Genomic DNA, 13,354 nt, shown 5'->3' with positions numbered 1-13,354 from the left:
TCTCAAAGCCTGCCATGGCCCTCCCGGTCCGCCGTCACTTTATAGTTCTCCATGACCATAGAGATAGAAAATAGTGGGCCTGTACAGTTTAAAAGTACCGCCAGACTTGAATCTTGCCATTAAACCTCTGTAGATGCAATCTTGTGCCACCTAAAAGTTTTTCTAACTGGGAAAAAACGTTTTGCAGTGGAAAAGCAGAAGGAAGATAACCATTAAATCAAGGGCACCTCTACACTTTTTCTATCTCTACACTTTTTCTATCTCTACACGCAAGAGGGCGCTTTGCTCGCCTCACTCAAGATGACGACGCTCGCGTCCCTCTTCCCCTACCCGTTTTTTCCGGGCGGGACCTCGTCCCTTTCGATCGGCTAGCCAATCAGATTCCTGTGCTGGGCGGGGCTTTCAGGGTTGCCACGGCAACTGGGGCCCAGAAGCCCCCGTTGCGTGGGGAGGTTCAGAAGACTTCGTGGCGCCGAATTTCTGGAGGTGCAGGTAATGGAAGCGCTGCGCGCGTGCGCAGAGTGCGGGACCGGTGCCCGCGTTGCTTGCACGTGTGAACGGGGGCGCCGCCGTCTCATTCTCCCTTCCCATCCTCCCTTTTTTATCGGTGCAGAGCAGAGCGTGCGAAAACTGAATGCCTCTGATGTGCATCTGGGTTCTAGTTTCCGCTCAGCCGTGGAGCCAGCTGGGTGATTCTGGGCCAGGCAGACTCTCAGGCCGGCCTACCTGACAGGGTTGTTGTGTGGATAAGATTGAGCGCAGGAGGAGGAAGAGAACGATGCAAGCCGTTCTGAGTTCTTTGTAAGAAAACAGGCGGGATGTAAATCAAATAAATAAAGAGAGAAAAGCTGGGAGTGGCTGGGTCGCATGTGACTGGGACTTCCATGTTCAGAGGCAGAATTTGCTCATGCAAGGGAGGCCAACCCTTTAGACAACTTTGAGGAGGAGAGGACCATCCCTCTGTTGCAAATAGTCTATGCTAAATAAAGTTATGTAAATAAATAAGCACAATCTTAGCCACACAAAGCCTGCAGGTCAGCTTTCTCCAGTCTGGTTCAGAGGTGCTCCAGCAGTATCTGCTGAACAGGTTATGAATGAACATCTTGTGGCCCCAGGAAGGTGTTGCAGTGCAACATCATCAGCATTGACCGGAGCAGTGATGCACAAGAAGCGCTGCAGTCCAGCCTCTGGTGCTTCGTGCGGGCTGGTCACTGAATATTTTATTTGCCGCATTTGGGTTCCCTTGGTGCAGAAGTTTGGCTTTGCGGGCATAGCTGCTACCCACCCAGGCTCGGAATATTAGCAAAGCCAAGCCTCTGTCCAGTGATCTGGCCCTCTGCCGCCCTTGGCTCAGCATCCTCTCCTCTTTAAGTTCTTTTCCCTCTGCAGAGCCATGGCTGAAGTCCACGTGATCGGTCAGCTCGTGGGAGCCAGCGGATTCCCCCGCAGCAGCCTCTTTTGCAAATGGGGGATCCATGCAGGTTAGTGAAGCATTGTGGGTTGGGCATCTCCACTTTGAAACAGGGAGGGGGGGCTGTATCTTGTGGGTCTGGGGGCAAACAGGTGGGAATCAGCTGCAGCTAAGGGAGGGAAGCATATGTGGCAGGACTCCAGTCCAGTTTCCCCCATCTCTGCTAAAACAGCCTTTCCCAACCCCATGTGCCACAGATGGCTCGGACTGCGGGTTCTTTCTCGTCACTACTGCCTCTGCTGAATAGGGATGATGGGAGCTGCTTGCCCAAACATCTGGAGGGCCGTATTTGCCTGCCTTGTTCTGCAGGCTCCGTTCCTGCAAAAGGTCACACGAGTGTTTCCTCTTGACCTCTGGCACAGGCAGAGAGAAGTGTGGTTGGAGAATTCCAGCTTAGTTTTAACTCACTGGCCTCTCTTGCTTTTACAAGCTGAGTCACTCCCCTTACATGCCATGACAGTTCCTGACGCTTTCTGTGGTTCTGCACATTTTCTCTCACTTTCTCCTTCAAAAGAGGGTTCCCAGCACCTGCCGCGTGTGCTGTTGGGTTGGCTGGGGAGCATAAGAACAGCCCTGCAGAGTCGGTCCAGACTGCATCCAGCAAGCCTCACACAGTGGCGGTCCCCAGCCGGAGCACGAGTGCGAGAATAGGGCATAGTTCTCCCAGTCCCATTCACACAGCAAGCTTTAAACAGAAGGAGACGGGTAGCCACCGACACCTGCCCATGAATTTGTCTGCCCCCCTTCTAAAGTCATCCAAACCTTGGTGCCATCACTTGTGGCCATCTTGTGCAGCAAATTCCAAAACTCAGCTATGCATTGCTTGAAAAAGTACCTTTGATCTGGCCTGAGACATTCTCTGACCATCCTCCCAGGATGACCCTGTTGAATTCCAACACTGTGAGACTCCCCGCTTTCTCCACCCCATGCATCTTTTTGCACACCTCTGTCCTGTCTCCTCGCGCACCTTTTCTCTGAGCTCGGCCGTTTCAGACATTGTAACCTTTCCAACCCTGCAGTGCCCTCTTTTTAGTTGAAGTGACCAGAACTGAAGCTAGTACTTCAAGCGTGGCTGCACCATAGATTTGCATGAGGCCTTTGCATAAAAGTCGTTAGTATTTCCCAGCCGGGGAGAACCAGTCAAAGCACAAGATACCGATGGCTGTGTGACAGACCGGAGGTGCAACTTGAGTAGAGATCTGAAGGCTGAAGGCATGGGAGAAAACTCCCATTTTTTCCAGTATACTTCTAGATGTTGATATCACTAGACTTTCTCTATGGCAGCCTCCTGTATTTCCAGCCAGCACAGCTCGGTTTTTGCCTTCTCATCAGCTCTTCCTCCTTCTCCCAGGTGGTGCCTGGAAGCTGCTGTCAGGCCTCCGGGAGGGACAGACCCAAGTCGACCACCCGCAACTGGATGACGTGGCTTACTGGTGCCACCCCATTGATGTCCACTTTGCCACCAAAGGCTTGCAGGGTAAGGGACGGGGTGTATCTTGCTGGCCTCTTTTTCCTTGCAGCTCCTTGTGGTGGTGGTGTCATAAACTTGAGATTTCTGGCCGTGTTGTGCATCTCCGAGTGGGGTCAGCAATCGAGGGACTTTTGGAAGAGCAGCCCATTCCTTCTTGAGAATGCAGCAGTGCTTCCAGGCTGAAGCTGGTTTAATGCTTCCTTATTCCCTCTTTGCAGAGGGTTGTGGGGCTTTTGGCCTGGAGTTGGGGTAGGGCTGTATCTGTTCTCAGCACCCCTTACACATGGCTGTTGAAAGCTCTGCCCTCTATGAATTAATTTAGTCTTTTTCACCTTTTATGACTTCAAGAAGCACAGCCTTTCCTAACTTGCGTCTACCAGATGTGTTGGACTAGACTCCCAGCGTGGCGGGCTGGAGATGCTGTGGACTGACACCCCCTGGAAGCGACTAGGCTGCAAAAGGCGGGGGCAGCATCCCCCTGCAGCCTGGCAAAGCCAGGCATTGGTGACTTGACAGGCGGCATTTCTCCCTCTTCTCACTGCTTCTTCACCGCTGGCCTTCCCAGTCTTGTGTCTCCTTTCTTGCATCATAGTCCAGGCCACACAACTCCAGCTACCCTCTCCATAATTTGCTACATAAAAGGAAATTAATCCCTGTCCATTATATGCTCCGTCAGACAAAAGAGCTCAGGAACCAACTGGCTTGGAGAAGCCGGCCAGAATGGCAGCGGATTAACCGCCTGGGCTCGCTGCCTTTTATACGCACCGGTTTGTTTTGTGTGGGCTTCTCGGCACTTCGTTTCAGACAGAGCTGAGCCAGCCCAGAAAAGTGGGGGCAAGAAAAGGCCAGGGAGGCTTATGCGTGGCGGGTGGGGAGCAGGAGCAGAAGGATGCGGAAAAACTCCCGCTGCCCTTTTCCCCGTGGCCGACGAGACTCCGCGTCATTAAGAAAGGATGCCTCCTGGAGTCCCTTTATTACCAGGAACACGCTGCTCAGCCAGGAAGAGTTTTTTTAAAGCCCAAGTGAACCAAAAATAGCCGGCCTTTGGCTCAGGAGGTAACATGAGTGTTGGGGGGGGGCAGCAGGGGGAGCTTGGGGGAGCCAAACGCTGAGGAAGGGAACGGTCTTCACTATTGTCATTATCAGTATTTCATTTCGCATTTATGGTGTGCTTTTTGAATGTTCAGATGCAGCTTATCTGCTGCAGACAACCCTGTAAGGTAGGCCAGTATTGTTATCTGCACTGTGCATTCTTAGGGTGGGTGACCAAGACAGTTAATGAAGGTGGGACGAAACCAATATTAGGTTTGGAAGGCCGGTTTGCTTTGGTGGCTTTGTGGGATTATGGCAAAGGTGCCATTTGAAGTGGAACATTTCCTGGTTCTTAGCACTGCAGAGAGCCAGTGTGGCTCAGTGGTTAAGACTGGGACTTGGGAGATCGAATCCCAGCTCAGCCATGGAGCTCACCGGGTGACTCTGGGCCAGTCCAGATTCACACTGTGCGGCGTGTTGTGATGACGCGTCCCCTCTTCTCCCTGCCCCAGGCTGGCCCAAGCTTCACGTCCAGGTCTGGCACCAAGACGCCTTCGGCCGGAGCGAGCTGTACGGCTACGGCTTCTGCCACGTGCCCTCCAGCCCCGGCTTCCACCAGATGGACTGCGTCACCTGGCGCCCCCTGGGCTCGTGGCAGGAGCAGCTGTCCCAGCTCTTCGTGGGCGGGGGCCCCCAGCTGCTCCACAGCGACCTGATCTACACGAGCGCCGACCGCTACCGCCTGCAGACCCGCGCCATGGGCACCGTCCACCTCCAGCTGGCCGTCCTCCTCCGCAACTTTGACCGCTACGGAGTCGAGTGCTGAGCCTCACCTGCCTCCCTGCCATCCTGGGGCACGGCCGGCACCCTTGCTGCTCCCCGTCTGCCCTGGCCCGGAGCAGCAAACTGCCTCTCGCGAGAAGAAACCGCCTCTTCTGCGGCGGCGAACTGTGTCCCAGGAGGGAGGGACAAGCCACTGCCCCAGCATGGCTTGCGTGAGCGATAGCCTGGCAAGTGAGGCTGTGCCACTCTCCCCCGGCTGAAGGGAACCCCCCCCCCATCCCATCAGTGGCTCGGGGGCAGGACACACGTGCTGGGACCGAAAAAGGAGCACAGGTGGATGTCTGATCATGCTTCTGACCCTGGGAACAACGCAGGCCCGGTGCCTGTGCTGGCCACCAGAACGCTTCCTCGTTCAACCTGCTGCTTGAATGGCCCTGGCAGATTGGCACTGCTCTTCCCCACCTCGGTGTCCGGAAGTCCGTGTCCCGTCGTTTTATTTCTGTAAAGGATTTGCGGGTTTTGCTTTGCATTAAATGAGCTGTCTCTGAGGGGGGTTGCGTGGTGCTTGTGGGCAAGCAAAAGCTGTTTTGGTGAGTCGGTGGGTGAATGAAAGCCGCCCGGTTTTCGGTTTGCCATTGCATGGAGCGGGATGCGGCAATGGCATCATTTGGGCCGCCTCCTGCTTTGAGGAGACACTCAGCAAGGTCCCCCGGTCCTGGAGCGCCGAAATTACTACCAGGCCGCCAGTGGAATGGGAGGAAATTTCGAAGTGCGGGAGCCCCTCTCCTCTCCATGTTTATTGTGAACTTCATTAAAATAAACTGAAATGAATCAACAAGACAAAGCTTGAAATTAACATCTGTATGCCAGCATAAACCCAGGGCTATGCATTACTGTTACTATGAATTCATCTCTATGCCACCTGTAGCCCAATGAATTACTTACCTGTGTGTGCCCGTTCACAGCTATATAACTTTATGTCATCTGCTCAGTTCCCGAAAGAATCATCGAGTCTTGACGGCACTGCGGGAGGCAAGCTTTTCTCTTCCCGGCATTGTGGAATGAGTCTCCCAGCTGCCGTGCAAAAAGCGCGTTCGCATTGACCATGCTTTAACTTCCAAGAAACGGATAATTTAAAATAATGTGTACATCAGAAATACCAAAGGGCATTCTGATGCACATTTAGCTGTATTATAATTTCTACTCAGAAAGGGCATTGGAGATCATCAAAACACAAGGGCAAAAGAAGCCTTAACGATATTACAGCTTCAGCGCTGCAAATAGCTAGATAATGCAGGAGGCGATCACGAGCATTCCCAGAGTCACACACCCAGAGAGCGCCCAATGCAGACCACTGTGGTGATCCAGGCTCCACAGTCCTCCAGGAGCAGGCCTTCAGGAACCCGAAGGGGTCTGAACTGCCCATTTGAGACTAAACCCCGAAACGCACCAGTTGCTTGCAATGCGTGTTGTTACTGGGCAATCCATTTCTCCACCATTTACTGTGAGGTCTGCAGAGCTGACAGAAATCTAAAGGAAGGGTCCTCTGTTGCGTGTACCCTGCCAAGCAAAGAGCCCCGGTGCTTTGACCCTGTGAGTGCTGCTCCACCACCAGTGCCTCGGCCCTGGAGCCGCCATTCTGATTTCCCACGATGCCCGAGAGCAACGTCCCACTACTAGCCTTCTGCAAAATGAAAAACAGCAACTTCAAGTGGCTGTGTGTATAGCACCTTCCCGTCCTCCCATTTTCCATTCACAGTAATTATTTTTACTATTGTGGGGGATTAAGTGATACCCCAGCGTCACTCGCAGTCCAAACGTGCGCAGTCTGTTCCTGATCTTGCCGCTCAGATCACCTCATCGTGCTGCATCGTGGTGAGAAAGATGAAGCACGGGGGGTGGTGCATGCCATGGTTGCCTATGGTGAGTAAAAACCACCATTAGGCGACAAGACCTGGAAGTTACAAGGAAAAGAAAGCGGTGCTTCCCCTTCTAAGGCGCACATGGATGCCACAGATGATGTGACGGGCAGCTGTCCCCATGGCTGGCCAGTTCCCATAGAAAGTGGGGAGGGGGTGCCATAAAAACAGGCACAACGGCAAGGACCTCTTCCTATTATTTGCCTTGTGGAGCGCCGTCATTTTAAGCAAGTTTCTCTCAGGACCACTTCAGTTCTGGAAGCAGGCCAGACTGTGAGAAACCTCTTTCAAGAAACCGAGTCTGCGAAGGTAATGGGGCTGTGCATCTCACCTGTCCTGCCTAGGTTTGATTTCCTGGAACGAAAGTACCCCGACTTGAGACCAGCACACACGATGCTCCATCCTGTTTGGCCTGGCCTCCTCTACGGCTTGTAAAGTCAGGCTACGGCGGGTTGTGGGGCCATTCCAAAGCTAGGTTGAAAAACCACAGCTAGTCTTTCATGAAATCGGATGTTTCTGACATTCCTGGCTCAGCTGGGTTTCTGGCTACAGGCAGCCCCAAGAAAGCCTGGCCAGAAGGAAGCTGCTAGGATTAACCCCACCTGTGAGGGAGCATTCCCCCCCCTGCCTGCCCCCCATGAATGGGGCTTCCTTCCCTGCCTTAATGTATTTTGACAGTGCTCCCTCCTGCTCTGCCTCCATCATGAGCCGAATGGGCGCATTGGCATCTCTACTAAAGCAGGCACTTCTTAACGATGGTTTGCAGTCAGTTTGGCCTGGAGCAGGGTGGAGTGGCCGGGTGGTCAGCACAAGGAGAAGCCGAAAGCATTGCGGGGGGGGGGGAGTCTTCATCCAAACGCTGAAGCCCTCTATGTGTAACTTGTTCAGCCACACAGCGGCGACCTGTCCGTCTGCTAGCAGCCTGTGGGGCAAAGAAAGGGGAAGGGGCAGCCCAACGGCTTGGGGCTTTTGCCTTGCCTGCCGCGTGCTTCAGCCAAGGTCCCTGCTAGGATGCGGCTTCTGGTAGCTGAACCGTGAGCAAAGGTGGCCCTCGAATGAACAGAAGCTGCCTATTAAGAGGAGTGGCAGCAGTGGGACACAAGGTCTGGACTCTAGTCTTGCCTTAAGAACGGCCTTGCCAGATGTGACGGAAGGACCACGGAGTCCCACCTTTTCCAACCGTGGTGGCCCAGAAGCAGGCTGAGCAGTCCCTTCCTTGGAGGTTTGCTGCAGACATCTGGTATTCAGCCATGTCTACTTCTGTTCTCGGGCCTCGGATGTAAGAACTGGCCACCCTTTGCCCAGTGACGCAGCGCCGATTCCTAGTTTTCATTCGCTGTGGCCCTCGGCAGAACACATGGATTCCTCAGAGGACTCCTTTCCGTGCACCCCTGTGCCTACAGCCACGCTTTCCCGGGCTGGGCCCAGGTTCCGGTATTCCAAGAACGAGGGGGGAACACTTCCCTCTCTCCACGCCGCACTCCTACCAGCCTCTCCCAACCTTCCTGAAAAGGGCGTCTTCAAGATGTGTTGGATTCCTCCTCCTGCTGCCCAGCATTGTCCAACACGTACAGGGCACCTGGTTGGGGAAGGTCCCTCTCTCTCATCTCACACGCGGTCATCCCTTCCCCGCACCACCGAAGAGCCCCCGAAGCCTCTTAGAAGGTAGCCGTTCCCTTGGCTATGCACAGTTCTCGTTCGTAATCCTTCTGCCGCACCGCACGCTTTGAAGCTTCCTCCTGGGTTTGTCGGCTGTGTAGCTGCCTTCCGAGCCCAGCTTGGCCCGACGCCGGCTCCTGCCCGGAAGGCCTCCTTCAGGTCGCTGAGCTCCCTTCCCTTCCCTTTGCTTGGCTTCGCTGTTCTGCCAGACCTCTCAGGGCGCCTGCCTCCGCTCAGCCTAATCGAGGGTGAAAGTACAGGACATGCTGCCGTTCCCGGATGCCCCGGCCTATCCTGGAAGTCTCTGCTGCTTCTCAGAACTCCTTGATCCAAGAAAGCCACCCGAGTGTGTTCCTGGCAGGCTGCTTGGCAAGTCAGCGGACAGAGCCGGCTTGTACAGTTGAACGGGCTCACGAGTGGCCCATCTTAGCTGACATGGCAAGTTAAGGGGAACACGGGGATGCTAGAGAAAACAGCATCCCTGGAAGAGAGGCAGGTTCTGGAACCAGGATGTGCAAGAATTCTGCTCACAAACACTCCAAACACGACCCATTTGCACCCCCGGATGCAAGCATGTTTCCCCAATAACCATTTGCACAATCCCAAACTCACCATCCCATTTGAAAAATACTTGCAGATGGGCAGTTCTTCCCTTAAAAAAACCTTTTCCATGCTTTAGTAGTTGGGAGACAGCGTTCCCTTGTGGAAAACCTCACTTTTCTCATTCAAACTGCACACGTTCCCCATTTGGACAAACCGAGAAACAGTTTGCGGAACCGTGAATGAACTGATGCTCTTAAATGAAAAAGGAACCACCCACGTATCAGGTGGCTTCCTTTGGTCCCCTCTCATGCTGCAAAATGTCTCCAAAACAGTTTCAATGCCACTTTGAGGCACCATCCCCTCCAACAATAAAAACGTGCGAAGTAAATGCAGCTTTTCAAGTCCGTGAACATATGTTTCAATCCAAAAAACAGATTGCCAGTGAGGACCACTGAATGGCAAAGAATTTTGAAGCAGCTTGACAAGGCCGAGATGAGTTTGACAAGGTATTATGGACCATGGGAAGAAGAGTTCCTGATGGTTGTTCTCCACACTCTGCTCAAATGCCCAAGACTTGATCCGAAGGATGAAGGACTGGTTAGAACATTTTAAAGCAAAGAAACAGTAAAAAGGGCAACCAACTGTAGAGCCCTAGAAAACACAGGCACTGTTTTGTGGAGAACGAAGGAACAATGCTGGATTTCCATGCTATGGAATCAATATCCGGGGAAAGCAAAGATTTATTTGTATACAATACCTGGCTTGTCAGTGACAATTCCAGGTTCTAGTTGGCTTTGAATGCAAAGGGCAGGCTGCATGTTTTGAACCTTCTTCCATGTCAAAAAAGTCCTCGCAAAGAGAAAGACAGCCAGTCAGGAAGAAATGTGCAGTGCACCTCTTCTCCCTGGCATGCTGGCTTTCCATGTGCAGTGAGTTGCTTATTGCAGTAGGTGCTGCCTTGGAAGGCAGGGATTCTTCCGGAAAGAGACGTGGCACACTTTCGAGGCAGTCCTAGCGGAACAGACCCAGACCCCAACTTGCTGGCTGGGAATGATGGGAGTTGTTGTCCATCACATCTGGGGAGTACCAGGTTGTGGAAGGCTGCCATGAGAAATCAGCTGCTGTCTGTCTGTGGATTTTACTTTCAGGCAAAGCAAAGGAGAACCAACCCCCTCAAACAAAGCCCATCTCACCAGCCTGAGTTCTGCTCGGCTCACTGATGTCCTAGGCCAAGTGTTTTCCATGCGATGGAAAGCAAATATTCATGATGTTTGGTTAGCGAAGTCATAAATATTCATAATTCGAGAACTGAGCCTCTTGCACAGCTCAGGCAGCCGGAGACATAAAGCAAAAGGACAGCCATCTCCCAGGTAGGTTGTGTGGGTGAGGTGGATGATGGATGAGTTGGCAGCTCCAGGTTTTTCGCACCTGCGATGACTTGCTAGACCACGATCATAAAACCAACACGGTTTACAGAGTCATTCATAATGCTTAAAGCCCAAAGTCATATATTTTCCTCCTTTTTAATTTCATTTGGAGCGGGAGACGGGGAGCTAAGGTGCGATCCATGCAAGTTTGGACAGAAAAACGGCCTCAGCTCTCAGCGTGCCAGCCAGCTATGCACAGACTTGGAGGCCTGTTTCTGTCTCAGCTTGCGTGGCACTACGTCTTTAATCACCTTTAACTTGGTCTCCTTCATGGGTGGTCATAACTCGGTTGTCTGAGATGCAACGTATCACACGTTTTGCACTGCATTGTTATTTATTCTAATTTCATTTTCAGTTCATTTTTAATTTTAAGAACAGGCCCTTATTTGCCCTCTGACAGACTAGAGAAATGCCAAATAGAGGGACTCGCTCTTGCACGATTGCAGAAATTCTATTTGGCCGTCTGGGTTCTGCCAAATCGCCGAGAGCCAAAATAGTGCAGCTCCGGCTGCGTCCAGCAGGGGTCACCGAAGCTGCAGGTTTGCAAAAGCCCACGGCCGCGGGGCCGTCATTTTCCCAGCTGCCACCCCAGCTAACCACTAGACCACATTCCCTTCTGGTACCTGAGCATTAAATTCAGGGCATTCTCGCTCTGCTGGCCCCATTCTGTCTTCTCGACCACAGACCACTTGGCGGTTTATGACTCCCGCGGACGCCCCTGCAGCCCATTCCAAAAGGCTGAGAATACGCCTAAGGTTTAACGATTGGCAGCAAGCATTTTAAGCTCAGGTGGGTGGGCATTCTTGCCTGTAATCCCACCCGCCCCTGCAGTGGGGTCCCCCAAGACCTCTGGGGACCCCAATTTCATCCCACCTCCCCAGCTAATGGCCACTGCTTTGCTTGCTTGCTAGCTTGCTCGCTGGTTTGTTTGGAACTGGTCTGGGTTTTGTGCTTTCAGCAGTGCCTGAAAGTATCCCCATGACGTTTCCAGCCTCCCCGCCGCTTTTTGAGATCCCAGCACTGTGCCCTTAAACTGGTTAAGGGACCCAGGAATTCTGTGCTCCCTCTGCAGAAGCTTGAAGTCCTTCCCTCCGTCCCACCGCTCACAGGACAACACAACCGCCACAGGCCCCCTCGAGATGTGCTGAGGCAGAAATAAAGCGGGCCATCCCAGCCAGCCTCGGCCAGCACTATTGATCCGGCTGGGGATGCGGGGCTTGTAGGGCTTTTCCTATCTAAACGTGCCTCGGATTGTGCCCTCAGCTTGAACCCCCTCGCCTGTTTTCACCACTGTCCAACACTCTCTTGCCAAAGCTGAGATAAAAGATGCCAGTGGAGCTCGTCCACCAGTTTGCTGCTCTCCCTGACTGGTTCCTGGCCCTGATCCGAGCGACCTGCCTGGGTTTTCTTCCTGCAAGCCAACTCTACAATCTTCTCTCTCCTTCAGGTGTGTTTTTAGCCTTCTCTCTCTGAAAATAAAGTGTGTTTCTGCACCAGGTGAAGCAAGTCAGCAGCTTGTTACCAGTGGGACTGTACTGGTTTCCTTCCAGGGAAAGGCCTGAGCTGATGGACTGCCACAGCAGAGTCGAATGTGCAAGCCTGAAGCAGGTCCTCACCGTGCTACGTTGGAATAGCCTCTGAAGAGATGCCAAAGTGGGGAAGCACAAAATCCTTTCCCAGCTTAGGAAGCGGCCAGTCTGCAGCTTACATGGGGCATCGGTGGGGCATTTTTCCTTCCAATGCCCCAAATACGAGGCATTCTTCTGCAAAGCCCCCCCCCCCATTCCTGCATCAACACTACCGGCAGTGGAGAGCAGTGGAAATTGAATGGGCGTGTGGCTCAGTGGGGAAGCCCCTGCTCTCCACGCTTCAGTCCAGCTGGCCCCACTTCAATCCCCAGTTTCTCCAAGGCCCCAGTGTTGGCCTGAAACACTGAAGAGCTGGGAATCTCTGCTGGATCGGGCCAAGAGTCCGTTTTGCCCTCACTCCGTTCACACCGTAGCTTGCTGGTTCTTCATGGGAACCTCACAAGCAACATGGTGACCATGCGTGTCTTAAATGCACCACCAAAGGGGGCATCCAGCCATCACGACTGGTAGCCGTGGAGCGCGTTCTCCTCCACCAGGCTGCCCAGATGGGGCCTGCGAAGCCAGGCACAGGGGGCCGCGAGAACAGGGAGGCTGGAATGAGAGAGATGAGCTGTCCTTTTATAGCTGGGTGCTGCGCAGAAACGTCACGGATCTGTAGCCCAAAATTGGATCTCGCCACATGCAGATCCAAGCAATGCGGCTTGGATTCATTTTGGGCGTAACACAACGCCAAGCCCCCTTTCCCCGACGCAGCTGCTCCGAAATAGCTCAGGCATGGCCGGGGCTGGAATTGCCCGCTAGCTTGGCATGCGGTGGGGCGTCTTGTGTCAGGAAAGCAGGAGGGGCCCTGAATGTCAGGCGTTCATATCTGCACACCCCGGAGGACTAGACCGAGGAGTCAGCCCCGTGGAATCCGACGCCTGCCTGCAGAGGCAAGAAAGGATCGCAGATTCGGCAGGCGGCGAGGGCTTTCCTGGCCCCGCTGCCCGGCCACACTGGGCTGAGCCGAATGCCCTCCTGTTCACGTGATTTTGCAGCGCTCTTCTGCTCAGGGCGGGCCGGGGCGCTGGGGACAGCAGCATGCCAAGTAGGCGAGGCTGAGAGACGGGGATCGGGCCGAGATCAGCCAGTGATGGCGGCGGCAGGACGCAAGATTTGAACCCCAGTCCTCTCCACCTGGGCTCCCTGCTCTCTACCAAGCGCGGCTGCATTAGCTAGGCAAAGGAACGCCTGACCTGGATTACGGCAGCTGATAATCGAAGCTCATCCATGGGGATTATTTTGTTCACTGCCACACTGCAAGGACTGATGTCACTGGCCCCCTGAACATCGAAAGGTAGCTGAGGAAATGACCTGACAGCAAGGTGCTCGCAGGAAGCCTCTCAGGCAGAGGTCCACGCTGACTGTGTTCAGACAGCACTCAGGAGTGAAGTCTGGCTGTCGCCGAGCCGTAGGTTGTT

At 53.6% G+C, this 13,354-nt stretch overlaps 1 protein-coding gene across 2 annotated transcripts; it reads left to right on the top strand.

Moving 5' to 3' along the window:
* The first annotated feature begins 307 nt into the window (after positions 1 to 307).
* On the top strand, positions 308 to 5,588 carry B9D2 (B9 domain containing 2). 2 transcript variants are annotated; one of them, XM_044435363.1, is made up of 4 exons: positions 308 to 492; positions 1,390 to 1,481; positions 2,823 to 2,948; positions 4,487 to 5,588. In XM_044435363.1, exons 2-4 carry the CDS (start codon positions 1,394 to 1,396, stop codon positions 4,798 to 4,800), a joined length of 528 nt encoding a protein of 175 aa, XP_044291298.1. In that variant the 5' UTR covers positions 308 to 492; positions 1,390 to 1,393; the 3' UTR covers positions 4,801 to 5,588. The 2 variants fall into 2 exon arrangements, with proteins under 2 accessions (XP_044291298.1, XP_044291299.1); XM_044435364.1 differs by having other exon boundaries at positions 1,373 to 1,481.
* The last annotated feature ends 7,766 nt before the right edge of the window (positions 5,589 to 13,354 follow it).

The sequence above is a fragment of the Varanus komodoensis genome, unplaced genomic scaffold (genome assembly GCF_004798865.1).
Source record: "Varanus komodoensis strain SLA01 unplaced genomic scaffold, ASM479886v1 scaffold29_1, whole genome shotgun sequence".
NCBI classification, from domain to species: Eukaryota; Metazoa; Chordata; class Lepidosauria; order Squamata; family Varanidae; genus Varanus; species Varanus komodoensis.
This window is presented reverse-complemented; position numbering and strand designations above follow the sequence as displayed.